Here is a 27855-nt window from a genome sequence, read left to right on the forward strand (position 1 = left end):
TGCTGTTAATTTAGAAATATGTATGTGTATATTGTCTAGTGGGTATTTGGACGGAAACGATCAAAATCGGGCAACTTTCCCAGTTTCCTTGAAGGGAGGGCTTGCCATTGGCCCCTCTTGGAAGTAGCTCGCTGTAGTTCTCCATCTTCCTGTTTTGAGGAGCGCAGGAGGAGATGGATCTGGGGTCTCATCCATACGGTGGCTTGTTAACGGCAACTGCACCAGCCAGCCAGGTCACTCCCTAAAGCAGAGTTAACACCTTGCATGGTGCCTTGGTCAGCACCCACCAAATTCGAGGTTTCTCCTATCCTTCGACTCAAGTCTCTTTTGACAGATGGGATTTATTTCCTCCTAGAGCCAGTCACACTGGCTCAACCACCCTATCTTAAGAAAACAAATACAATATTGTTTTAGCTGGAAACTGCCCACTGTCTAAGTGGCTTTTTAAATGAAGAACTCAGGTTCACTAAGGCACGGCTTAGGCAAGGGCATGTGCGAAGTTCGAGGCCTGAGACGTTTGGAGAAGCGGCCCCAGGCGCAGGCGGGTCCCGCAGTGGGGCCCGTGCCGCCCAGGCGATCAGCACCTTCAGTCAACCCGCTTCCCTCCTAGTAGGCCCGAGTCCCCTCGCCTCAGCCTCACGCAGCCAGAGCAAGGGGAAGAAGGAGTCCTTCGTGAGTTCGCCGCTCACTTTCGGCGGTGGGAAATCGATCCGAAGACCCTTTTGTAGGTGAAACGCTCAGCTCGCGCGGCTCTGAACCACTGGGGAGCAGCGGCGGCTGCGAGCCGGACTGCGCCAGCACCTCCTCGTCCCGTCCCGGGGCAGCCCCGCCCCGCTCAGGGCCGCGTGCGCGTGCGCGGTGCCAGGGGCGGGGCCTGGTCGCATCTCGGTTGCCTGGATACCGAGAGCGTGCGTAGTAGCCGCTGGCGCTCGCGAACTGCAGGGTTTGGGGTGTTACTGGAGGGACCGTGGGTCCTCATTTCTCCCGAAGCCCGCGGAGGAGCGGGTAAGAGTCCCGCGAAGCCGGCCCCAACCTTGGGAAAGGGATGGGAGGCGACCCTGGCCGCTAGCCCTGCGCTGCTAGCGGCTCCACCGCGTCCTAGCCGACAGCCGCCCTTCTTCCTCGCAGCGCGCCGCGATTCCCCAGCCTGGTCCCTTCTGCGGAGAGCGATGCCGCTTCCCGACACCATGTTCTGCGCTCAGCAGATCCACATTCCCCCGGAGCTGCCAGACATCCTGAAGCAGTTCACCAAGGCTGCCATCCGCACCCAGCCGGCCGACGTGCTGCAGTGGTCCGCGGGGTAAGCACCCTCGGCCTGGGGAGCGGTCCGGTATACGTGCCCAAGCCAGACGAGCCCAGAGGGCCCTCCTCCCGGACCAGGGGCCCGACGCGGCGCTCAGCGTCCTTAAGAGTATCAGGCAAAACTTTCCCCTTAGCATTGGTGACATCTATACTTGAGTGTCTATCTAGGAACCATTTCGATTTATCGACCATGAGACCCGAAATTATTGCAAAATGCTCACTTACCTACAAAGTAATGGCAACTCAGTTGTTTAAAAGTGTTTATGATGAAGATAGACTAAAATTTAAAGCAATTGCATTGGGCAGAAAAGTGTCTACATTATGTTAAAAAAAATTTACATGGTTGCGGTCACTTTACTTGTGAAATGATTTTACAAAGAGGAATATTTTAGCTAAGTTCCTCATCTACAGAGAATCCTCTCAAAGCTATGTATACCCAGAGCTAGTTAAATTTATTAGAACCGGGACGACCGTCGTCATACTGAGGTCATCATCCCTAGAGTGCTCCCGGTAAACTGTACAGCAAATGAACCTTTACAGTTTTTTTTTTTTGCCACAAACATTCCAACACTTTCCAGGAATAGACATTCATAATCTCAAAGTTACAAGTCAACAGATCTTAGAGGCATTAAAAGAAATCCTCTTGGTTTTACAGGAGAACTCTTTGCCCCTTTTCAATAAACAGATGTAAAACAAAAACTCACTTTTATGATGACAAGAGTCAGCATAGGTGTAAATTTAATTTAAATATTTTAGTCATCAACGTGTCAAATTTTGACTGGGCTTGGTGGCTCATGCCTGTAATCCCAGCACTTTGGGAGGCCAAGCTGGGAGGATCACTTGAGCCCTAGAGTTTGAGACCAGCCTGGGTAACATAGCAAGACCCCATCTGTATTTTTTTATAAGAAAAATAATTTTAAAAGAAAAAAAAGCCAAATTTTGCTGGCTTTCTCTAAATTCTATAACCAAGGTGAATTACTTTCCTTCGGCTGCTGTAACAAATCACCACAAAACTTGACAGCTGAAAACACAGACATACATTCTTGCAGTTCTGGAGGCCAGAAGTCCAAAATCAGTTCCACTAGGCTAAAATCAAGGTGTTGGCAGGGCTTTGCTCTTTCCAGTGGCTCTCAGGAAAACCCAGCTGGTTTCCTTGCCTTTTCCGGCTTCTAGAGCTGCATTCCTTAGACTCCTTGGCTCATGTCCCCTTCCCCCATTTTCAAGGCCAGCATCTTCGAATCTCCCTCTGCCTCTCTCTTCCAAGGACCCTGGTGATTGCATTCAGTGGCCATCCAGATAGTCAAGGGTGATTTTCCCACTCGAGATCCTTAATCAGTCTACAGAATCCCTGTTACCATGTAAAGTAACATTCCCAGGTTCCTGCGACTTGGACCTGGATATCTTTGTGGCTGTTATCTTACCCACCAACTGAGCTACTTGTCCATCCAGTGCTTGCCCTCTGAGAAACGCTTTTACCAATGGTTTCTGAAAGACTCTTTCAAAGTTCTTGCTAAAGAAATATAGCCTCTGGTTTTAACCATTATTCAAGCTTAAATACAAGGATTTATAAGAGTTTGTGCCCTACAAAAAGTTCCAAGATTTAGCAACATTTTCTTGGAACATTAAATTATATTTAGTAATACCTTAGAGATAGTTATTTTAAGCTTCACTTTGTTTATTTATTTTTGAGATGGAGTTTCACTCTTGTTGCCCAGGCTGGAGTGCCATGGTGAGATCTCGGCTCACAGCAACCTCTGCCTCCCCGGTTCAAGTGATTCTCCTGCCTCAGCCTCCCAAGTAACTGGGATTACAGGCACCCGCCACCACACCCAGCTAATTTTTGTATTTTTAGTAGAGATGGGGTTTCACCATGTTGGCCAGGCTGGTCTTGAACTCCTGACCTCAGGTGATCTACCCACTTGGGCCTCCCAAAGTGCTGGGATTACAGGTGTGAGCCACCACACCCAGCCTAAACTTCACTTTAAAAGGTTTAATCAGGCTGGGCACAGTGGCTCACATCTGTAATCCCAGTAGTTTGGGAGGCTGAGGCTGAGGCTGATGAATCACCTGAGGTCAGGAGTTCAAGACCAGCCTGACCAACATGTTGAAACCCCATCTCCACTGAAAATACAAAAATTAGCTTGGCGTGGTGGCACGCACCTGTAATCCCAGCTACATGGGAGGCTGAGGCAGAAGAATTGTTTGAACCTGGGAAGCGGAGGTTGCAGTGAGCCAAGATCGTGCCACTGCACTCCAGCCTGGGTGATAGAGCAAGACTCCATCATAAAATAAATAAATAAATAAAGACTTAATCAGGAACTTTCCGAATGTACCATGCTACTAATTTCTCTCAAGAGCCATTTATTTATTTATTTATTTTTGAGATACAGTCTTGTTCTGTGGGCCAGGCTGGAGTGCACTGCTGCCATCTCAGCTCACTACAACCTCTGCCTCCTGGTTCAAGCAATTCTCCTGCCTTAGCCTCCCAAGTAGCTGGGATTACAGGTGGGTGCCACCACGCCCAGCTAATTTTTGTATTTTTAGTAGAGATGGGGTTTCACCATGTTGGCCAGGCTGGTCTCGAACTCCTGACCTCAAGTGATCTGACCTCCTGGCCTCCCATAGTGGTGGGATTACAGGCTTGAGCCACGGCACCTGACCAAGAACAATTTTTGAGTTTAGAAGAAAACCCAGGCATTATTCATTCAGCAGTATATATGTAATTGTAGGCTGAAATGTGTTTCAGCTGTCACAGGACATAATCTGTTAGGGAGAGCTATTCAAAAGTAACTCGAGTAAGGCAGGACTTGGTAAGTGCAAAAATGAAGGATCATGAAAGTTAAGCAAAAAGTGGCTTGGTCCTTGAGAGATTTTATAGGCAGAGAGATTGGGGCTTGGGTGGGGAGGAAAGGATTCCAGGAAGAGGAAGCAGCACAGGAAGAAGGGGGCAGAAACAGGAAGAAGAAAACCCATCAAAACCAAAACAGGAAACCAGGATACCCATGGACATAACTGCTATAGAACAAGCAAGTAAGCTGAGAACCGTGGCTCACACCTGTAATCCCTGCATTTTGGGAGGACGAGATGGGCAGATTACTTGAGCTCAGAAGCTCGAGACCAGCCTGCACAACGTGACAAGATCTTGTCTGTACTAAAAATAAAATTAGCCGGCCGTGGTGGTGCATGCCTGTAGTCCCAGCTATTCAGGACACTGAGGCAGGAAGATGGCTTGAGCCCAGGAGCTGGAGGCTTCGGTGAGCCATGTTCACAACACTCTACTCCAACCTGGGTGACAGAACAAGAGCCTGTCTAAAAAAGAAAAAACAAACAAAAAAGATGAAGCAAGTAGCCATTCCTCTTCCCTCAGGTTAGGGTTCTTTTCAAAGGAGATTCTCAGGTGGGCAGATACCAAAGCTGAGCCAGCCTCCCCCAAGCCTGTGGACTCCACCGTGAGGGAGTCGGCTGTTCCTTATGATACCATCGTGCAGTTGTGTCTCACACAGGACAATGAACGTAAGAATCAGTCAAGTAACAGAGGCTGCTTTGGCCGGTGTGGGCCTCAAGGGAACTGGCAGAGGCTAACATTAGTTGGTCTCGCCTCAAAAGCAGGCTCTCCCAGCCTCAGCCCTACTGATAGTTGGGGAAGGCACAGGAGGAAGGGGTGTCTTGTGTGTGATGGGACTTAGCAGCCTCCTGGCCTGCACCCACCAGATGCCTGGAATACCATCCACCCTCTGCTGTGACAATCAACAATGTCTCCAGGCCGGGCACGGTGGCTCACACCTGTAATCCTAGCACTTTGGGAGGCCGAGGCGGGTTGACTGAGCTCAGGAGTTTGAGACCACCCTGGGGGAAACATGGTGAAACCCCATCTCTACTACAATATAAAAAATTAGCTGGGCTTGGTGGTGCACATGTGTAATCCCAGCTACTCAGGAGGCTGAGGCTGGAGAATTGCTTGAACCGGAAAGGTGGAGCTTGCAGTGAGCTGAGATGGCACTACTGCACTCCAGCCTGGGCCACAGAGAAAGACTCTGCCTCAAAAAAAAAAAAAAAAAAAAAAACCCACAGAAACAACAACGAAAAGAGTCTCCAGAAATTGCCAAATGCCTTTTGGCTGGGGGAAGGAGGAGGAACATTATCCCCCACTGAGAACTCTGCTTCCAGAGGCCGTGTCTAGCTCGGGATTCCTTGCCTGAGTTATGAGGAATTACCCCCATGACATACGTGAAAACCTTGATTAGTAGGAATGTGGCAAAATGAGGCACCCATTCTTCACCTGCACCCTTTAGGTCTTAAGGTTCACATTTGTCTAACTCATTGCTGCCTTCATTTTAACTTTTCTTCAAATCATTAACAAAGCCACAAAATGGAGCTGAAGTTGTCTTACACAGCAAGAAAACAAAGTCAAATTTGAGGGGTGTAAAGAGAAAGGATGAGATATGAAGTTTATTTTAGTCTATCAGACATCTACTTATCCGTATTTATCTGTAGCAACGTTTCTAACTACTCATGGCTTTAAAATTGTTATCTGTGGCCCTGGTGGATGCTTTAATGTTCATTTTTCCTGGATATGCTGTCTCTTTTCATCATGCTAAGGTCATTAGGGCCCCAAATGATGTGACTTCAGCATCGCCACCTCTGGCAAAGATACCAAGGGGCATGAGTTTCTCAGAAGGTCTTGCCTGGCACCCCTCCCACCACAAGCCAGAGGCTGGATGTGGGTTCCCTCTTGACTTATTGCCCCAACAGTTTCCCACTCTTGCCTCCAATGTGAGCAGCAATATCAGTGTCCCAGAAAGGAACAATTAAGAGGAAAAATACCAGGCAGGAAAAGTAGGGGGCGGGGGATGGGAGCCAGGCCAGCACCTGCCATTTCCAGGGTGGAAGCAGGTGACCTGTGTGTTCCTGGGCTGCCTCAGGGTTGAATATGCAGATGCTTAAAGTCAATCACCTCAAAAAGCAGCAAGACCAAACCCACCTGTCAAAAGTGGGAAGATGGCCTGGCACAGTGGCTCACAGCTATAATCCTAGCACTTTGGGAGGCCAAGCTGGGAGGATCACTTGAGGCCAGGAGTTCCAGACCAGCATGGGCAATGGAGCAAGACCACATCTCTACAAGAAATAATTAAAAAGACTAGCCAGGTGTGGTGGTGTGTGCCTGTAGTCCCAGCTACTTAGGAGGCTGAGGCGGGAGGATCCCTTGAGCTTGAGAGGTCGAGGCTACGGTGAGCCATGATTATGTCACTGCACTCCAGCCTGGGTGACAGAGTGAGACCCTGTCTCAAAAACTTTAGGAAGAAAAAAAAAAATAATACATGGAGCTCCAGCTGATTGTGAAGTGGCAGGGAGGAGGGGAAGAATAACACACATTGAAGGAGCTTTTGCGAGTGCCAGCCACTGTGCCAAGCCCTTCTCACTCAGTGCTCTCTGACCCTCCAACAGGGACTCTCATTATCCCCTTTGCCAACAGAGAAACTAAGGCATGCAGAGAAGGTTAAGTCAGAGAACTAAGTGGAGGAACCAGGACATAAGCCCAGGATGTTGGTCTTCAGAGCTGTCCTTCCTAATCACCATTGTTTTGGGGGGTTATTGAAGAAATTGCATCGCATAGCTGCTTTTTGTGTACTGATGAGCTTTAAGAGATGTCTGTTATTTATTAGGTATTTTTCAGCTTTGTCAAGAGGAGATCCACTTCCTGTAAAGGACAGAATGGAAATGCCCACGGCAACCCAGAAAACAGACACAGGCCTGACTCAAGGACTCCTGAAAATTTTGCACAAGCAGGTATGGGGAGTTCTGTGGCCTCAGGCAACTGGCCTGTGCTTTCCTTACCATTCACTGTGCATTGATGACAGAGCGAGGCCCACCCCGGCAATGTATTTCAAACCTCCCAAGGTCCCTGAAGTCCTGCTTTCCCTGCCACACATCGTCAAGGTTGATTCAAGGAAGAAATATGTTGTGTTTGGGAGGTCTTTTTCTAGCTTCAACAGCCCCAAGTAACTATCCAGGAGTAGATTTTAGAAAAGTGAAATATAATTTCTTTAAAATACAAAATTTACATGACACTAGATTCTGCTGGGTGAAAAATACAAAATTCCAGAACCTGGGGGGTTTCCAGTCTGTTCTCCAGGTGTGCATTTGTGAAAGCTGTGTGCGGGCTTGAGTAAGCCTCTGCCTTCTCTGTCTGAAGGCGGGGCCGGACTTTGGCGCCCAAGGTGGGCAGCAGCCTCTGGTGTCCAGTTCTGTGGAGAGCCTGGGCCTCCTTCCTGCCTTGCACTTCTTTGCCCCACACGCCATCCTGATTTTAGAGACATGAGTTACTAGAAAGTGGGTAATGGAGCAAGGCTAGGCATTCCTCATGACTTGGTTCTTTTGCTAAAAGAGACACCAGTGGCATAACCTTGATTTTCAAGCTGACTTATCCCATTCTACATTGTGAAGTGCTGTACTTCTGCGCAGGATACAGTGAATTCTGAAACTAGGACTTTTCCATGGCTACCTTAAGGGAAATGAAGAACTCTTGAATGGTGTAGCTTGAGAAAAGACATGCTGAAATTGCTCAAAGCCTTTTCATCCAAGATACTGCTAGCAGATTGCAGAAGTTATCAGTTTTGATAGATTGTTTAAAATAGTAGAAGGAAGGCCGGGCATGGTGGCTCATGCCTTTAATCCCAGTACTTTGGGAGGCTGAGGCAGGCAGATCACTTGAAGTCAGGAGTTCAAGACCAGCCTGGCCAACAATGTGAAACTTTGTCTCCAATAAAAATACAAAACTTAACAGAGTGTGGTGCTGTGCACCTGTAATCCCAGCTACTTGGGAGGCTGAGGCAGGAGAATTATTTAACCCTAGGAGGTGGAGGTTGCAGTGAGCTGAGATCGTGCTACTGCCCTCCAGCCTGGGCAACAGAATGAGACTATCTCAAAAATAAATAAATAAATAAATAAATAAATAAATAAATAAATAAATATATAGTAGAAGGAATACATTGATTTTCAGTTTTAAGATATCTCCTATCTAACTGTTAATGTGTTTAGGGGCTGGATTTTTAAAATGTTTTTTACTGAGGTTTCTTTTTTATTGTGAAGCATCTCAGACAGAGTGGAGTATCATATACTCAGTATCAGTATGCCTGTTTCATTAAGTCATAACATGGTGCTGTATTCGCTTCACCGTCCTTTTTTCATTTAAGAAATAAAAGGTTGCGGCTTACTGCCTTCCCTGCCTGCCCTCACCAGGGCTGACAGAACCCACTGTCATCCATTTGGAGTTCATCTGTCCCCTGCATGGGGCGAGTTACTCGGTGTATGTTGAATTTTCACAGCATTCTAGTGTTTCCCAGGTTTTAAAACGTGCGTAAATTGTCATGCTGTGTTTTCTAAACAGTGTCACCACAAGCAGTATGTGAAATTAACAGATCTTGAGCAGAGGTGGAAGAACTTGTGCCTGCCGGCGGAAAAATTCAAAGCGCTCTTACAACTGGATCCTTGTGAAAACAAAATCAAGTGGATAAACTTTTTAGCACTTGGGTGCAGCATGCTTGGTGGGGTATGTACCTATAAACGCATGTCAGTCATTCTGTGTCAGCGTGGTCCCAGCTTAAAAATCCTTTCGGTTTCAGTAACTAAAGGAAACGCTTTAGTAACTGTGTCTTAGAAAAGCATTTCCCCCTGCTGTAGGCCTGTCATATTAATATTTTCAGGCTTATAGTTATTTTAATTTACAGAAATTACTTATGAATGCCTCAACTTAAAGGTTAACAGTAGATGAAAGATATGGATACTATTAAACTATATTTAGGTTTTAGAAGAAAATGCATCAATGACTTTTTAAAACTACAAATCATTTTGTAAACTGATAACTGTTTTCCTCCTCTGTGGAAAGAGGCATACAATTATTTTCTACTTTAGTAGAAATCTATCATTATTATTATTATTATTTTGAGACGGAGTTTTGCTCTTGTTGCCCAGGCTGGAGTGCAATGGCACAATCTCAGCTCACCGCAACCTCCGCCTCCCAGGTTCAAGCAATTCCCCTGCCTCAGCCTCCCGAATAGCTGGGACTACAGACGCATGCCACCACGCCTGGCTAATTTTGTATTTTCAGTAGAGACGGGATTTCTCCATGTTGGTCAGGCTGGTCTCGAACTCCCGACCTCAGGTGATCTGCCCACCTCAGCCTCCCAAAGTGTTAGGATTAAAGGTGTGAGCCACCACGGCGGCCTTAGAAATCTATTATTAATAACTAATAGATACAGTGCAACTTTGCTGATGTTCGAGTATAAGCCAAGCGACCTAGGAGTGAGACATATCCTCCAGGTGACGAGGCGAGCCTGGGAGGGCGGGGCGAGAAGGGAGCTGGGATGATGTTGGCAGGACTTCCTTTGCAAACCCAGTCAGTCTTCTCAGCTAAAGTCTTGCTGTGAGACATGGTGGTTGGGTGAAGGAAGAGTAACCGGGCATCAGCCATGTGAGGCTTACGAAGAAAGGAGGCAGAGCAAGGAGAACCAGCTCTGACTACACAGAGGAACAATTTGATTTTACCCCTCCCTTCAGTCTGTGGCCCAGCGTGTACAACTGGAGGCCTCTGTGCTTGCTTCACAGCCTTCACTCAGCTTTGGTCCATGCCCAGAGCTCTTTCATTCCATTTTCATTAAAACAAACTCCTTGAAATGGGTGGTGGTAAACACCCACAAACCTACCCAACGTGGTCGCTAACGCACCCACTTCCAACCATCCGTGTCCTCCTCCCGCGTCCTGTCCCCCTGCCTGGTGGCCTGAAGCAACGATATTTCTGAAGCTCCTGCTCGCTCCCTGGCCTCTGAAACGCATACTTCTATGCAGGTACCTCTTCTACCCCCAAGAGGTACATTGGGAATTGTAGTTGGTTTTGACTTGATGAAAAGACAATTGTGTTGTCAGTGATTTTCTGAAATTTTCATTCTAAATTATATGACTAGATGTATTCGTCTGTATATCACAGACCACGTTGTTCATTCCCTTCCTCTGCCGTGTCACATCTGAGTGCAGCGCAGCTCACCAGCTCCGCGGATGGCCCCAGTGGGAAGCTGTGTGCCCTCAGGGAGTCAGGTGTGGTGTGGCTGTAGAATGAGCAAGAGTTTTGTTGTGTAACTGCTGAAAGGCAATGGAGGTGCTTCCTGTCAGCCCTGGGCTACTTGTGCCAAGGCCTGGATGTTGGCAGGCCCGGTACCCTCCAGTAGCAAGGACAGGTGCAGATGGCACCAGGGGAGTGTCTCAGGGGTATTATCAAGATAGACAAAGGCAAATACATTTAATTATTGGAGACATTTTTATGTCACTTTGTTAATCTGGAACTCTGTGAAATCTGTCTGTCTATCTGTCTATCTATCTATCTATCTGATCTATCTATCTATATCTGTATCTAACTATATATTTTTTGAGGTGGAGTCTCACTGTGTCACCCAGGCTGGAGTGCAATGGTGCAATCTTGGCTCACTGCAACCTCCCAGGTTCAAGCGATTCTCCTGACTCAGCCTCCTGAGTAGCTGGGATTACAGGCATGCACCACCATGCTCAGCTAATTCTTATATTTTTAGTAGAGACGGGATTTCACCGTGTTGGCCTGGCTGGTCTTGAACCCTTGACCTCAGGTGATCTACCAGCCTCGAGTTCTGGGATTACAGATTACAGGTGTGAGCCACTGTGCCCCGCCTAAATACATAAATAAATATATATATATTTATTTATTTATTCAGAGCCTTGCTCTGTCGCCTAGGCTGTAGTGCAGTGGTGCGATCTGGGCTCACTGCAACCTCTGCCTCCCGGGTTCAAGTGATTCTCATGCCTCAGTCTCCCAAGTAGCTGGGATTACAGGTGTGCACCACCATGCCTGGCTAATTTTTTGTATTTTTAGTAGAGACGGAGTTTCGCCATGTTGGCTTGGCTGGTCTTGAACTCCTGACCTCAGGTGATCTGCCCGCCTCAGCCTCCCAAAGTGCTGGGATTACAGGTGTGAGCCACCTCTCCCAGCCCTGAAATCGATATGTTAACAATATAAAATTGTATGCAATATTTGAATTAATGTTGGTGGTTTCTGCCTCTAAGCTTAGTTGTAAAATTTTGATTTTAACAATGATGAGAAAGTAGAATAATTCATGTTTTTGGATCCATCTTTATAGTTTTCACCTTCCTAATTGTGAAAATTGAGCAATAGATTTAAAACACAATTGAACGTGATTTGGAAAATAAGGCCTCTTGTCCATGTAGAGTGTGTGACACTAGATGGAGACATTGTGTTAAGGATAGAGCTTGGCCGTCTACACTAATTCCTGGGGAAGAGACATCAGAAACAGCACACATTCTTTTGTGTTCTTCCTATCATATGTTACTTGACCCACAGAGAATAAATTGACACCAGGAAGCATGCTGTGTGTCACTGCGGGTTCCTGCCTGTCTCCTAACTTGAGCCACCTTTGCCAGCAGGACTCCAGATTTGCCCTTGACTCCTTCCATAGGTGCTGGAGGCCCCTCCTGGGTGTAGAGAGCCATGGTCACCCTCTGCTGTGGTCCAGTGCGCCTGTAGACTCAGGGTCAGGTTCAGGTGTGAGAGCTGACCTCTCCTCCCTCAGAGGAGTGTGTGCTCGTCTGGGGTCCTTGTCTGCTACCAGGGATGCCTGCTCTGCCCTGGCTTCCGCGGCCCACAGAGTGCTGAGCACGAGCTCAAACCCCTGTTTCGGGGTGTGCCGGTAGACAGGAGGGGCTCGGACCCGCCAGGCCTTGGTGTGGACACTTGTGTTGTTGACCTTGTTGGCCCTGGGTGGCTTGGAGGTGTGCTAAGAACACAAAGCTGTGAATTCAAGGAGGGGTTTCATCATGTTGCTCGGCATCATAAGCGTTCATTTTTATGCTTTAAAAAATACCTTCAAAAAGGAGGAAATAAAGAAGTGAAGTGCGATGAGAAGAATTTGTAGTGGATTACCGCCTGCGGATGTTTATTTCACATAGGGTGCTGTGTCATTGGTGGCTAGCCGCTGTCTGCGTGAGTGGGATAGATGTCATTCCTGCTCCCTGCGTCTATGGCAGGGCATGGCTTGTGGCAGGTGTAATCTCTGTGCTGTTACATTTATTTCTCTTAGAAATCACTCTAGTCAAATTCGTCAAGTTGAAGATCTCCAAAAAGACTGGAAATCTCTGTTTTAATTTCTGAGTCATACGTATCATTCATTCCACAAATGTTTACTGTGCATTATTTTGTGCCAGATCCCGTTCTAAGTGCTGAAGGTTCTGGAGTGAACCAAATGGGCAAACGTCACCAGGTTATTGGAGCTGATGTCCTGTTACATCCTTGAATCCCTGAACACTGCTCTAGTTATTACATCAAAAGCCATCAATTCAGGTGAAGGGGCACTGTGAGCTGCCCCAGGCAGGTGATCAAGGACATTAAATTGCCATCTGGGTGTTAAGAGATTCCTGTCCTCTTTCTCAATGTTTTGATGTGCTTGCATAGTGAAATGACCATATTTATATGTTGTGGCTTTTATTTAAAATTTTTTTTTTTTTCTATAAGAGACAGGGTCTCGTTCTGCCACCCAGGCTGGAGTGCAGTGGCATGATCATAGCTCACTGCAGCCTCAACCTCCTGTACTCAAGCGATCTTCCCACCTCAGCCTCCCAAGTCACTGGGATTACAGGCCTGCGGCACCACACCCAGCTATTTATTTATTTTTTGTAGAGACAAGTATCTTGCCATGTTGCCCAGGCTGGTGTCAGTTCCTGAGCTCAAGCAGTCCTCTCGTCTTGGCCTCCCAAAGTTCTGGAATTTATACAAGCCACAGAGCCTGGCTGACTTTTATTTTTCCATTTCTACAATGCCATTAATGATCCTGAGCATTAAAGCTGTGGATCAAAATGTTTTGTTTTGTCTTTTAAGCATGGAGATCTTTTTTTAAGATAAGAAAATTGTGAACCAAGTCTTTCATCCCCATACTCACACTGACAGAGTCAGTCCGTTATGATCAGAACAAATAACATAGACTTCAGTGAGGCTTTTTTTCTTTTTTTTTTTGAGACAGAGTCTCACTCTGTCGCCCAGGCTGGAGTACAGTGGCGCGATCTTGGCTCACGGCAACCTCTGCTTCCAGGTTCACCCCATTCTCCTCCCTCAGCCTCCTGAGTAGCTGGGACTACAGGTGCCCACCACCACGCCCGGCTAATTTTTTGTATTTTTGGTAGAGATAAGGTTTCACTGTGTTAGCCAGGATAGTCTCGATCTCCTGACCTTGTGATCCACCCGCCTCAGCCTCCCAAAGTGCTGGGATTACAGGCGTGAGACACTACGCCTGGCTAGTCAGGCTTTTAAACACATTTGAACTTTCTTAATCACAGAAGCATCTCTCTTCGTTTACAACCACAGATGCACACGTGTCTAGCGCAGCTTTCCCTCTGAACACGGTGCACGCAGTGGGCATGATTCCTAGGGTTTGACCATGTGCGGGAGTGCGCAGAGCCCTGAATGTGCCTTCTCTGGAATCCTCCCAACAGCTCTTTGAGGAAGGCACTGTCAGGTTTGCAGGCTGGTGCCCCAAGGCAGAGAGAAGCTGAGTCACAACAGGTGACTTGGAAGTGGGGAGAGGAGAGGATTCCTCCTAATGGCTCCGTAGCCCAAGGAGTGTGCAGCCCACAGGTTAGGACCACCTTATTCAAGTTTACGCCTGAGATTTCCTGTCTTGGAGAAGAACAACTCCTCGGGACAGTCGTCAAAATCATTTTGTGTCCTGAAGTGATTCATCCCCTGGAAGGCATTCACCCTCGGCCTTCTGACAACACACACTTTGGAGCTCTCAGAACATCGCCCCATCCAGTTGTGCTACAGCATGTCAGATTCAGTGACTGACCTATCACAGTACCCTGTTGACCCGATGTGACGGCCACCTGTGCCAGTGACAGAGGCTGCATCCTGGCTTACTCCTTCTGCCATTTCCTTCCAGGTTTCCCCAGCTAGGGCTCGAAAGCCCATTTGGACATGTCCAAGAAAGGCCAACAGAATTCCTCGTAGCCCCTGCGGCTGGTGGGAAGACACAGCCATGCCCCCACTGCTCAGTGGGAGCCTGAGGCCATAGGCATGTTTAGGAAGCTGTCCCTGAAGACAAAGGAGCTGCCCGGGCTCCTGACTCCCCTGGCCCCAGCTCCAGTTTCCCTGATTGCTCATGTCCCTCCCTCTGTGGGAAAGAGGCAGGGCCACACTCCATTGACCAACCTTGCCCCTTCCGCTGGAGATTCCCAAGGGCCGCTGATGTGGGTCGCTGTGGCCTCCCCACCCCTGTCCTGGACAGGATATCACACCCTAGCCACGGGGTGTGAACTGCTGCTTCCCATTCGGGGCCTCCTACCCTTACCTGCTGTCAGCCCCCGAAATGGTTTTAAATTAGAAAACTCTAGAGGATAACAGAATTCGATGAAAAGGCCCTTAAACTTTTGAAAATGCAGTGCTGGGTTAGAGGCTTTGGAAAATGCAGTGCTGGGTGAGAGGCTTTTGAAGATGCAGTGCTGGGTTAGAGGCTTTTGAAGATGCAGTGCTGGGTTAGAGGCTTTTGAAGATGCAGTGCTGGGTTAGAGGCTTTTGAAGATGCAGTGCTGGGTTAGAGGCTTTTGAAGATGCAGTGCTGGGTTAGAGGCACGGCTTCACTGGAAGTCCAATCTCTACCCCCAGCACAGGCAGCCATGCCTCGGAGGGGGACTTCTTTGTTCTGATTCTGTGTAAAACGTGCCTATTTTCGTTTCCATGCCAGCTGAGAGGTGCCCTTGGGGAGGTGTGAGGTGACTGTTGAGGGGCCCTGTGTCATCATGAGAGCAGCTATAATTTGGAAACTGAAAAATCCCACAAAGTTGGCATGCCGAAAATGCCCAGAAAATAGTGGGTGCCCCCGTGCCTGTGTTCTTCATACATCCCCGTTTGAATTTCAGATTATGGATCACGTGCAAATACTTGGTTAAAAACTAAGTGCTTGGCTGGGCACAATGGCTCACGCCTGTAATCCCAGCACTTTGGGAGGCCGAGGCAGGTGGATCACCTGAGGTCAGGAGTTCGGGACCAGCCTGACCAACATGGTGAAACCCCTGTCTCTACTAAAAATACGAAAATTAGCTGGGCATGGTGGTGCACACCTGTAATCCCAGCTACTCAGGAGGCTGAGGCAGGAGAATCACTTGAACCCAGGAGGTGGAGGTTACGGTGAGCTGAGATCATGCCATTGCACCCTAGCCTGGGTGACAAGAGTGAAACTCCATCTCAAAAAAACAAAAAAAGCAACTAAGTGCAGCTTGCCAATCACCTCTGCCCGGCATGTATCGCACACAGGAGAATAAATCAGCAACACGGCGGAGGGTAGCATGGGGCATTCATGCCGAGGAGAGGGTCTTTTGGCTGGTGTACAAGTGACTGTGCCACCCACAGGCCTTTGGAATTGAGAAATAAATTTGAAGAAATGTAACTCTCTGCACAAGATCAAGCAAGTTGCCTTATGAATCCTTCTGGATATAAAGATTGCTGCAGATCTTATTGTCAGAAGCGTTGACGTGGGTAGTGTCATCATGCCTTTGCAGAGGCGGTGATGCTCGAGTGTTCTGATGTCTTTTTCCTTAAATACCACTTCCTCTGGAGCCTTGGAACAGCACGTTACACAGATCTCATCTGCCTGCTCCATCCACGCCAACTCCTTCCTTCCCGACTCATCTTTCCTGAGGCCCCGCAATCCTGCACACGGTGGTGACGGACTTCCATTTGTGTCGGGTGTAAAAGCAAATCCCGCCATAACAACATGTCTTTGAAAGTTTCAAGCAAGGAACATGGATTGTGAAATACACGACTCTACTTTGAGCAAGTCCTCTCTTGGGGACAGTCTTTTAGGGGAGCCACGTGTGCAGCGGTCCTGGAGCAGTGCCTGCAGCTCCGCAGAGCGGGTTCTTCACTTTTCCTAGAGAGAGCATCACGTTGCCCTGGGGGCTGCACTCACCTGCTGTCCACCTCAGCAGCACCACGTGCAGCCGCCAGCCCACCGGCACTGCTGGCGTGGGAAGGGGGTGGAAATGGGAGGAACTGCCCCATCAGGCTGCTGGGGACTGGGAGCTCAGTTCTGTTCAGGGCTCCATCTCCTGCAGCCAAATGTCTGGGTCCCCAGGTAGGTGACGTCTCTGCCCCGGGTCTTGTTCCTGGAGCCCACCTGGCAGCTGCTAGACATAAAAAAACAGAATAGTCACTGGGACGAGCTCAGAGGCCCACCAGCTGCACTCCAGTCCTGGCTGGGTGACTTGGGTGATTGCTGAGACCCTCTGGGCCTGGCCAGGGTGTCTCTCTGTGCCTCACAGTAACCACCTGAGGTGACTGTCGTTATTCTCACTGCCAGAGGAGGACAGCAGGCTGTGTTATCAGCCTTGCTCTGACCACGGTATTCTGTAAGGGAGGCTCATTTTGTCCCATAGCCTGGAGTGGGCTCAGAGCCCTTTCCTGTCCCTGAGGATGTGGGGTTTATTCCTGACACAGCCGCTGTGGAGCCAGACAGGCTTGGCCTGGCTCGCGGCGGCCCTTTCCCTGCGTCTGCAGCTCTCCTGTGGGGACGGTGCTCGGTGCTGGCCCTACTGTGTTGTGCTTCCCTCAGAAGCACAGCCCCGGATTCATCCCTGCAGGCGATTCCCCAGGGATGCCAGCCGCCTCCGTGGCTGCTGCAAGTCGGAGCTCTCAGTCTGCCCTCACACCCCACCCCAGCAGCCTGCAGGGTACCAGCCTGCTCGGGAAGGTCCTGGTTCTCAGCCATGTTTGCCAAGTGATGTGGTGTAAATACTCCCACTGCAGCTAAGTTCAGGCTGCCAAGGTGAAGTCCTCCAGCTCACACAACTGCTGGAAACTTCGCAGTTGGCTCACGAGCCGGCTCCAGCACAGCACTGGGCTCCGAGGAAATCCTGTGCCACCCGCCAGCCCTTGTCCTACCCGGCCTGTCCCGTGTGCTTTGACACAGGAGATTGCTCTCTCCACCAGGAAACGCTTTTCTTCACTCACCAGCAGCCTCCCTCCTGGCCGTGCCTTCCGGGTCCCCTTGGTGGTCCCTCACTCCCCAGCTCTTGGTGGTATGGTGTGTCCATGCACTGTCCTCCCACCTCGGCAACCTCATGGGGCTCAGCTATATATACCATCCTGCTCATACACACCATCCCCCCATGTATACCATCCCCCCCATGTATACCATCCTCCCGTGTATACCATCCCCCTTGTGTGCACCATCCTGATCATGTACACCATCACCCCGTGTATGCCATCCCCTGCTGTGTACACCATCCCCTGCCGTGTACACCATCCCACTCTGTACACCATCCTCCTTGTGTACACCATCCCCCGTGTACACCACCCTGCCCGTGTACACCTTCCCCTTCATGTACACCATCCCCCCATGTACACCATCCCCCTTGTATACACCGTCCCCTCGTGTACATCATCCCCTGTGTACACCACCCCGCCTGTGTACACCACCCCACCCATGTACACCATCCCCCCTGTACACCATCCCCCTGTGTACACCATCCCCCACGTACACCATCCCCCACCATGTACACTATCCCCTCGTGTACACCATCCCCCAGTATACACCATCCCCTGATATACACAATCCTCCCGTGTACCCCATCCCCCCCATGTATACCATCCTGCCCATGTACACCATCCTCCTCCCGTGTACACCATCCCCTCATGTACCCCATCCCCCCAGTGTACCCTATCCCACCTGTGTACACCACCCCGCCTGTATACACCATCTCGCCCGTATACACCATCTCGCCCATATACACCATCTCGCCCATGCTCCCGAGTCTCCTCTGTGAGTGCTAGGCCTACTAAGTAGCCACCTGAGTCACCAGTTCCACCGGGTGCCTGACATGTCAGTGGAAGCCACCCCAAACTCAGCTTCTCTCTGGAACTTTCCAGTTGATAGCACATCTACCCTTGCAGCTGTTCAGGCTCCAAACATTGGAGCCACTTTTCATGGTTCTGTCCCTGCCCACATGCAGCCAACAGCGAGTTCTGGTAACTCCACCTTCAGGAGAGGCTGAGTCCCGTCCTCCCAGTGGCTGCCGCCACCCAGGCCCCTGGCTGTATTATTCCAGCAGCCTCCTCCCCAGGTTCCTGCCTTCCACCCTCATCACTGGGTTCCCGCCTTCCACCCTCATCACTAGGGCCGCCTCCTCTTCACACATCGGCAGAAGGACTCCTTAGAAACACTCACAGTGCTCTGTCTTTGTTTAAAACCCTTTGACACCTTCCCATAGAACCCAGCCAAAGCCCAAGTCCTCCCTGGGTCTGTAAAGACCCCCGTGGTCTGCCCCCACCCCATCCCGCTGACCTCATTTCCCACATTCCTGCCTCTCCATGGCCTGCTCTAGCTACCCGGAGCTCCTGGCAGTTTCTGGAACACACAGAAGTACCCCTGGAATTCTCCCAGCATCCCACATGACTGGCTCCTTCCCCCTGGGTCTGTGCTTACATGCTACCTGCTGTGACCTTCCCTGACCACCCGATTGAAAATGTCACCCTCCATCCCAACACTGCCTGCCTGCTGCTCCAGGCATGCCCCCTTCCAGAGCACCCTATAATCCAGGTGTTGTGGCTTTCCCACTCGCCTGTGATCTCCACCTGAGCAGGGGTTAGTCGTCTGTTCACTGCTACATCCTGGTGTGTAACAGGCACTTGGCAAATGTGGAGGGAATGAAGGGCTGTTGCCATGTATGTGTGTTGGCGAGGGGGGTACATTTAAGCAGCCACCCGTGTGAGCTCACCTTCATCAGTAGGCAGCGTGACCATCCAGGCAGGTACGAGATAGCCACTCTGGCAAGGACGGGCTTCACAGAAGGGACTTGAGGTGGGGACTGAGGGGAGGGTCCCATAGGCCAGCTGCGGAATTCGGACACCTGTCCCCCAGCTTACCCTGGCCCGGGTGTTGAAGGCTGCAGGTCATGATGTCTTGGTGCAGAAGGAGAAAAGGAGACCTGGGCTATGTATTTTCTTTTGAAAAGATAGTAATCTTATGTTACAAGGTTTCCCCCACCTCCTTCAAACAAACACACACACAAACAGCTCATGTTTTTTCAACACGGATGAATTGAGCCAAGTTGGAGGTGGGAGGCCATGGGCTGGCCCCGGGGGGCCCTGGTGCCCAAGCCCTGCAGTTCCAGCACCACGAAGCCTCTGGTCTTATGAAGATGACCTTGGCCTGTTAGCTGCCCCAACTAGGGCCTTGGCTGGGAAGGCAGGTGCTGAAAGCGTCTGCCGTGTGGAGGCAGGAAGGTTGCTCAGAGGATGGGCCTTCCCTCTGAAAGTGGAGGGTGGGCTGCTGTCTGAGATGAGCCCAGCAGTTTGGAAGAGTGTGAGGGAGATGAATGGTTTGCAGGGAGGAAATCCAGGTGTTGTCCTGGAGCTAAGACAGAGCCCAGAGCCTTCTGTGTGAACAGGGATGGAGCCAGGACAGAGCCCTCCCTTCTGCCTAGTGCGCATCGGCAGACACCCAGGGCCTCCTTGTAGGCATGCAGGCTGTTGGCTGCCAGCCCTGCCCTCTGCAGGCAGCACCTCTGGCTAGTGGCAGAGTATTCAGCCCCTGGGCACATCCCCGGGTGTGTCTCTGGGCCAGTTGGGCGGCTGCACAGTTCTGCATTAGCTTAGGAAGTTGGTTTTAAAGACATTGATGCTTCCTTTTGTCTGTAACAGTCATTTCTATTTGAATAGAAAATAAGATCTGTGAATGAGAATTTTTTCCTGGTCAATTGCACTCCATTCAAACCTTTCCTTTTGATTTTTCATTATGGCAATTGTACATTCCCCTAGTTCTCAGTTCAGATGGAGAGCGCACTTTTTGGAGAATTTCTGTCAAATATGCTAGAGTGTTGATTCTGCTGGTGCCTGTTTTCAATGTGAGTGATGCCAGGAGTAACTGGTTTTTCTCCCCACTTGGCTGTGGTGCTCCTAGTCCTTGAACACTGCGCTGAAGCACCTGTGTGAGATCCTCACTGAAGATCTGGAGGGCGGGCCCGCTCGCATCCCCTTCAAGACGTTTTCCTATGTCTACCGCTACTTGGCCAAATTAGACTCAGACATGTCTCCCTCGGAGACGGAATCCTACCTTGCCTCTCTAAAGGAAAATATGTAAGTATGCACACTCTCTAGGATTCAGGTATGTTGACCATGGGAGAATTTCCTGTTTCACTTCCCCCTTGTAGGGAAAAACTCAGTTTTTCCTTTGCTCTCACACCACAACAAGAATCAACACAGAAGACTGCTATGACCAAATGTGTGGAGGTTCTTCCTCACCAAACAACAAGCAAGCAGTCCTGCAGCAGACACCAGCTCTGCTTCTGTCTACCTGGAGATAGTGTGAGATCCCACAGGTTGAGGGCTCCGTCCCGGAGACTGCCCCCACCCTGCCGCATTTCTGAGGCTAGTTGCAAGCCCCAGGTTATTTTGCCTGTGCTTCTGACTGACTGGCTATAAATCAGGGTTCCCACAACCCCTCCTCGGGTCGATTAATTTGCTAGAATGGCTCACAGAACTCAGGGCAACACTCATGTTTACTGGTTTATTAAAGGATATTTTAAAGGCTACCAACAGTCAGAGGAAGACCGACACCGAGGTCTGGAAGAGTCTGGAGCATGGCGGCTTGTGCTCCCCATGGAGCTGGGGTACGTCCCCTCCCTGCCCGCGAATGAGCTCCTCTTGGCCTTCCTGTTGGTCTCGAGGTGTTTAGCTACCGGGAAACTTTCTAAGCCCTGTCCTTTTAGGGTTTTTTTTTTTTTTTTCCTGGAAGCTTCATGATTGATTAAATCATGAAGGCCATTAGTGATTACCTAAGCCATCAGCCCCTCTCTCCACCTCCAAGGTTGGGCTGGGCTGAAAGTCCCACCCCTCTAATCCTGCCTTGGGCTCTCCAGTGACCAACCCCATCCTGAAGCTATGTGAGCCATCAGCCAATCATGAGCATGAAGAAAGAACTCACTTTGGAGATTCCACAGATTTTAGGAGTTGTATGCCAGGAGGTGGGGTTGAAGACCAAATATATATTTCACAATATCACGTCCCTTGTCTGCAATCACTTTGTCCCAACAAATCCCGTGTTTGGCAGAAGGTTTAGGCACACCTGATGGTATTCAGATTGTGCGTAAGTGGAGCTGCAGATCAAAGGCCATCAGCGAAAGCAGGCAGCACCTCAGAAGGGAGCCGACCTCTCACGTGGCTCCCACCCACGTGCGCTGAGGCTCAGGTTTCTTTAGACTTTAGAGGGAGAGAATGTATCCTTTCATTAAGACTCGTTTATCCCAAATCTATCCTGATTCCTGTGTACAGCATGTCAGGTGGTATTAAATTGTAGCATGTTAAAAAGTGAGATAGAGGCTGGGCAGGGTGGCTCATGCCTGTAATCCCAGCATTTTGGGAGGCTGAGGCGGGTGGATCACTTGAGATCAGGAGTTTGAGACCACCCTGGCCATCATGGCAAAACTCCATCTCTACTAAAAAAAACCAAAAATTAGTCAGGTGTGGTGGTGGGTGCCTGTAATCCCGGCTACTCAGGAGGCTGAGGCAAGAGAATCTCTTGAGCGCTGGGGGCAGAGGTTGCAGTGAGCCGAGATTGTGCCCTTGCACTTCAGCCTGGGCAACAAGATCGAAACTCCATCTCAAAAAATAATCATGATAATAATTTAAAAAGTGAGATAGAATTCATTTCTCCACAATGAAACATAGACATGGATTACTGCTGGCGGACTGCCTGATGGTAGTGCCACGGACACAGGATCATTTGCAGAAACTTGAGGATGTCACTGACATCAGTCACGCAATTCTCACTGCGACGAACTTGCTATATGGCCCTGACACATTGCATGGTGTATTGTATTTGCACCAGGCTGCATGTGATGTAAGGGTGGTTCTGCTCTGCAGCATGACTTGGAGCTGACATTTGAATATGTTGTCCGGTGTTCTGATCACCTGCCACATTTTTTAACAAGATGAATGAATCCTCCCTTTAAAGACAAGATGCAGAGTAAAAAGGAACAAAACTCTTGGGTCCTGCGGAAGTTCTCGTCTGTTCATTCCTTAAACCACCATCGGTTGCTGACTCTGCACCCTGCACTACCTATGGGGAGGCAGAGAAAGCAGCCCGGGGCCGGTGGGGTGTGCAGAGGCGGTGGTAACAACCGAAGGGCAGGGCCCGGGGGGCTGTGGTGCTGCAGAGGAAGCCTGGTTAACAGAAGAAAGGGCCTTCAAGGTGCAAGGGCAGGAAAGGGCCCAGCTCCTCCAGGCTCCAGCCCTGAGGGAGATGGGGCCCCTGAGGTCTTCCCAGCACTTCCCCTTGGGACCACTGCCCCCCCAAGTGCTGGTTGTGGTTTGCCCCTGAGCCCCATACCGCTCATCTCGAATTGCCCACAGTACAGTTTACTGAGCACCTGCTCTGTGCCGGGCACTGGCGCGGGTGCCAGGGATGAAGGCAGTGAACAGGTCATGCCCCGACCCCTGGAGTTTTGCCCTGTGAAGCAGACAGACATCAGACAAGCAGATTTTAAGACAGCAGGTCATGCTAAGTGCGGAGAGGACAGTAAGCCAGGGACAGGGACTGATGGGGGCTGGTCCCAGGGCCGCCTTCTGGCACAGCACATACCCCTGCTTGCCTCGGCCTCCTGAGAAGCCGCCTGGCCTGTCATCACACCCAGACTGTTGTCCTCTCCTCCCACCCTTTCTAACCGGCCATGGTGCCACCTAGGATGCAGGCTGCGGCACCAGGAGCTGGTACTCTGTGATCCGCCAGCCTTCGCCTCCCTTCCTGCCCCAGTGTAACCTGCATCCTGCGCCCTGCCCCACCTGTCCCAGCCCTCCTCATCTCCTTGTCCCTTCCACACCGTTTCCTTTCCTTTCTTCAAACTCACATCCCCTCTGGGATACCCACCATGGGCTGAGCCTCTGGACTCCATGGTCCCCCTTTATCCTCTTTCCTCTGTCATCCACTGTCACTCCAACCCTCCTGTCCTCATGGAAGATGGCAGCTCCCAAACTGTCCCTTCTTTCCACCTTATTCTTGACACCGTCCTGGCTGGTGTCTGCAGTCACACGGATGACCCGGCACTTTGTCCCCAGCTCTCCTCCTGATGCCCACAGCCTCTGCTTCTGCACCGCCATCCGGATCATGCCGGGCCCCTTTTCCTGCCCTATCTGCTCACCTCTTCTCTTCTCTTGTGCTCTCTGACCCGGCTACTCCACCTGATGGAGGCGCCTGGGACACGGGTGGTCCTATCTCATCCCAAATCCATGTCCCCAGCCTCCAAAGAACTGGGACCCTGTGCAGCAGCCCCTTCTCCCACCACTTTCCTGAGACCGCCAGTCATGAAAAAAGAAAAACCTACGTGTATAGTACCCATCTTTTCACCTAGATATAAAGGTACATTTATTACACGTTTACCCATCTTTTCACCTAGATATAAAGGTACATTTATTACACGTTTACCCATCTTTTCACCTAGATATAAAGGTACATTTATTACACGTTTACCCATCTTTTCACCTAGATATAAAGGTACATTTATTACACGTTTTGGTACATTTTACACAAGAAAATAGAATGCTTTATTTTTGGAGACAAGAATTACTGATGAGCAACCATAAATAGGTTTTTAAAGTAGACTTTTTTTTTTTTTTGAGACGGAGTCTGGCTCCGTCACCCAGGCTGGAGTGCAGTGGCGCCATCTCGGCTCACTGCAAGCTCCGCCTCGCGGGTTCACGCCATTCTCCTGCCTCAGCCTCCCAAGTAGCTGGGATTACAGGCGCCTGTCACCACGCCCGGCTAATTTTTTGTATTTTTAGTAGAGACGGGGTTTCACCGTGTTAGCCAGGATGTTCTCAATCTCCTGACCTCATGATCTGCCTACCTCGGCCTCCCAAAGCACTGGGATTACAGGCGTGAGCCACTGCACCTGGCCAAAGTAGACCTTTTAAATTATATTGTGTTTTATAAAAATGTTACTAAGTATACGATGAGAAATTACTAATAAGCATCTTTATCTGTTTCCAATTTAGAGACACCAAGAGGAACGGCATGATAGGACTTTCAGATTTCTTCTTTCCAAAGAGGAAACTTTTAGAAAACCTTGAAAACTCTGAAGATGTAGGCCATTAATACAGAGAAGAATATATTTTAGTGTCAAAATAGTGCTCTTTAAAATTCTGGCACCAAATGCAACTTATCCTGAATCACATACATGTGTAGCGTGTTTCTCTCCATGGGAATTTAGTGTGACAGTGCTTCATGGGGTCTGCTTCATGATTGCTCTTCACTGTGCCTTTTAAGGACCTGAAGTATAAGAAATTGTTGACAGTAAAATAATCTCTTTTAGTAAATAATCTATTTGGTGACTGCAGAGTTGGAAGTAGGACTGGGCAGTTTTAAAAGTGGCTTTTTGGCTGGGCACAGTGGTTCAGGCCTGTAATCCTAGCCCTTTGGGAGGCTGAGGTAGGAGGATGACTTGAGGTCAGTAGTTCGAGAATAGCCTCGCCAACATGGTGAAACCCCATCTCTACTAAAAATAATACAAAAATTAGCCAGGCCTGGTGGTGGGCACCTGGCACTGGCGCGGGTGCCAGGGATGAAGGCAGTGAACAGGTCATGCCCCGACCCCTGGAGTTTTGCCCTGTGAAGCAGACAGACATCAGACAAGCAGATTTTAAGACAGCAGGTCATGCTAAGTGCGGAGAGGATAAAGCCCCTAGAATAAATAAAGCCCCTAGAATGGTTTTAGCCTGACTTAGCAAGTGAGAGCTCTAAAGTTCAAACAGAAAGATTTTCACATAGAAACATGTACTGGCGCTACAGGTATAAAAATCCCAGCTACTCAGGATGTTGAGGCAGGAGAATCGCTTGGATCTGGGAGGTGGAGTTTGCAGTGAGCCAAGATTGTGCCACTGCACTAGAGCGAGACTCCATCTCAAAATAAAAAACAAAGTGGCTTTTCTTCTCCTTGACTCTAAGCTGGTGGAGGGGCTCGCCCTCTGCTCCCTGCCCACCCTCCTAAGACTCCTTGGGAAGGGCATTGGCAACTGAGGCTGGATCTTTTCTATGAAAGGTGGACCCCAGGGACCTTGCTGTCTGGCCCAGCGTCCGTGGCTGGAGAAAGTGTACTGAACAGCAGCGTGATCCACTTGAATGGAAATAAGCATCCAAGATCCTTTATTTGCTTTCCTTTTATAAAATCTTCAAAAAGACCGGTACCAATGAATACATTTCAGGTTAGCTTCCAGGCCAGGGCTCAGGCCATGGAGAGAACTCATGCCAATGCCTATCTGGAGGCCCAAGGAGTGAGCGTGGGCCCCTCTAAAACTTAGAGGGACAGATTACATGACGACTTTGGGGACAGCTTGCTAAGTGTCCATTTGGCAGCACTTAGGATGAGACATGCTTTCACCGTGACTGTCTTGTAGGGAGGTGATGGGGGAGGGTGAATAGAGTGCCTGCTTCCTCTAACCCTGGAGGCTGCCCACATTTACCAAGAGAACCTCATCCAACTGCTGACCAGCTCAGCATGCAACACAGCATCCCTGGACCCAAGAAAGGACATTTGGAGAGGAGTTTTGTAAGCCTGAGCATAGGTGAGTATCACTGTAAATAAACGCCAACGTGAAAATCTGAGTTTATGAAGTATAAATCAGGAACAGCTTTTCACTCAGTCGAAAAGGCACGTGGTGTTTCAGTAATAAACAGCATGAAGTGTAGAGACTTGGGGTAGCGTGGGTGTGATTAGGCCCCACTCCTGCTGGTGAACAGGCCCTGGACTTTGTCCCTTGAAAAGACTTTTGTCTCAAAAAGCGGGTTTTTCTTGGGAATGACTTGGTCATAGAAGGAGAAACAGCATTCTGTATGAATCAGCGAGGGCTGCCAGAACAAAGTACTGCAGACCCAGTGCTTATGTAACAGAAACACTTCCTCACTGTTTTGGAAGCAGAAGTCCAAGGTGAAGGTGTCGGCAGGGCTGGTTTCTCCGGAGGCCTCTCTCCGTGGCTGGTGGATGCTGTCCTCCTCCTGGGTCCTCACTTGGTCTTCCCTTGTGCCTTTCCGAGTCCTCATTTCCTCTTCTTAGTAGAACACTGGTTATACTGTTTTAGGGCCCATGCTAATGACCTCATGTTAACTTAACTACCTTTTAAAGATCCTGTCTCCAAATACAACCACAGTCTGAGTTACTGGGGGTTTGGACTTCAGCTTGTGAATTCTGTTGGTGGGAACACAAGTTCCTCTATACCACATTGCTTCTCCCAGCCCCTAGAATGGTTTTAGCCTGACTTAGCAAGTGAGAGCTCTAAAGTTCAAACAGAAAGATTTTCACATAGAAACATGTACTGGCGCTACAGGTATAAAAAGAAACCTAAATAGGAAAAACAAAACAAAACAAAACATGAACCTGCCTTGTCTAGTTGACACTGTAAACCAAAAAGTATGTGAGACAGATCTCAATCAACTTAGAAGTTTATTTTGCCAAAGTTGAGGACATGCCTGAAAGAACAAAACCATAGGATCACAGAGGCAGTCTGTGGTCTGTGCCTTTCTTCAAGGGCGATTTCAAGGGCTTCACTGTTGAAAGGGGAGAAGCGGGCTGGAGGGGATGGGAGGGTGTGGCCTTACTGAATCCACAGGCTGCAAGGGAAAAGGAGCAGACAGGAATCCTCAGTTACGTATTGTATGGTCTTGTGCTCAGACGCATCATGTGGTCCCGTGCTCAGTAAATCCGCACGTCACCCAAGATAAGGTGAACGCAGAGCTGCTGCCTGAGGAGATTTTAACCTTTTCCCCGTAGCTCTCTGCTGAGGAGGGAAAGGAAAGGCAGCTTCCTGCATGACTCAGCTTTCAGCTTCATTTGTTTTCCTTCTGGCAGAGTGAACTGGGGTCCCAAGTTTTTATTTTCCTTTCATGACACTGTCTGAACACCTGTGTCACACAGTGGTGACCAAAATGCCAAGGCCTCATTCGGAGGATAAGTACTCATCTGCCCAGCCAGACCCAAGGTTTCAGAACGCTCCTGAGAGTGGACTCTGGGTCTGGAGCAGAGTAGGGGTGGGCGCCCACCCAGGTCCTGTGCCCTGAGTGCTGGGCCGCTGGCCAGCTCAGCACCAGACTCAGACGCACAGCCCTTAGATCACCCACACATAGGATTCTCCTGCTTAACGCTCTGTCCCTGTCCCTCCCCCCAACACAGTTGGGGATCTTCGTGTGGTTCCTGGTCACTCTCAGCTCAGTTCCAGCCCCCAGAGGTTGTCCCCACCTCACCACTGGGGCTCCAAGTGCCCAGAGGCCAAGCTCGATCAAGGGTGGAAGATGAGCTAATTTCACAATTAACAAAGCATAATGGATCACTCTCCATGCCATTTAGTCGGGGGGCTTTATATATCTTGCTCTAACACCTGATTAAAGTGCCATGCTTCTGTGAGCAAAAAGTGGATTGTTTGTGCCTCATAAACCGGATTCCTAATCTCGGAATACCCAGGCAGAGGGTTTCCTCTCATCAAGGAAA

At 49.6% G+C, this 27855-nt stretch overlaps 2 protein-coding genes across 3 annotated transcripts; both read left to right on the forward strand.

The window, feature by feature from the left end:
* ROPN1L (rhophilin associated tail protein 1 like) lies at nt 1-24552 on the forward strand. Of its 2 annotated transcripts, XM_033178797.1 has the most exons (6): nt 1-1005; nt 1129-1300; nt 6966-7089; nt 8690-8851; nt 20286-20461; nt 24374-24552. In XM_033178797.1, exons 2-6 carry the CDS (start codon nt 1170-1172, stop codon nt 24471-24473), a joined length of 693 nt encoding a protein of 230 aa, XP_033034688.1. In that variant the 5' UTR covers nt 1-1005; nt 1129-1169; the 3' UTR covers nt 24474-24552. The 2 variants fall into 2 exon arrangements, with proteins under 2 accessions (XP_033034688.1, XP_033034687.1); XM_033178796.1 differs by having other exon boundaries at nt 884-1300.
* LOC117064751 lies at nt 21927-24017 on the forward strand. The gene is given in 4 exon segments (XM_033178795.1): nt 21927-23092; nt 23095-23237; nt 23240-23738; nt 23874-24017. Coding segments are annotated over 4 exon segments (726 nt in total). The 5' UTR covers nt 21927-23052; the 3' UTR covers nt 23918-24017.
* Nucleotides 24553-27855: the final 3303 nt, after the last annotated feature.

Source organism: Trachypithecus francoisi, unplaced genomic scaffold (assembly GCF_009764315.1).
Source record: "Trachypithecus francoisi isolate TF-2019V2 unplaced genomic scaffold, Tfra_2.0 Lachesis_group2, whole genome shotgun sequence".
NCBI lineage: Eukaryota > Metazoa > Chordata > Mammalia > Primates > Cercopithecidae > Trachypithecus > Trachypithecus francoisi.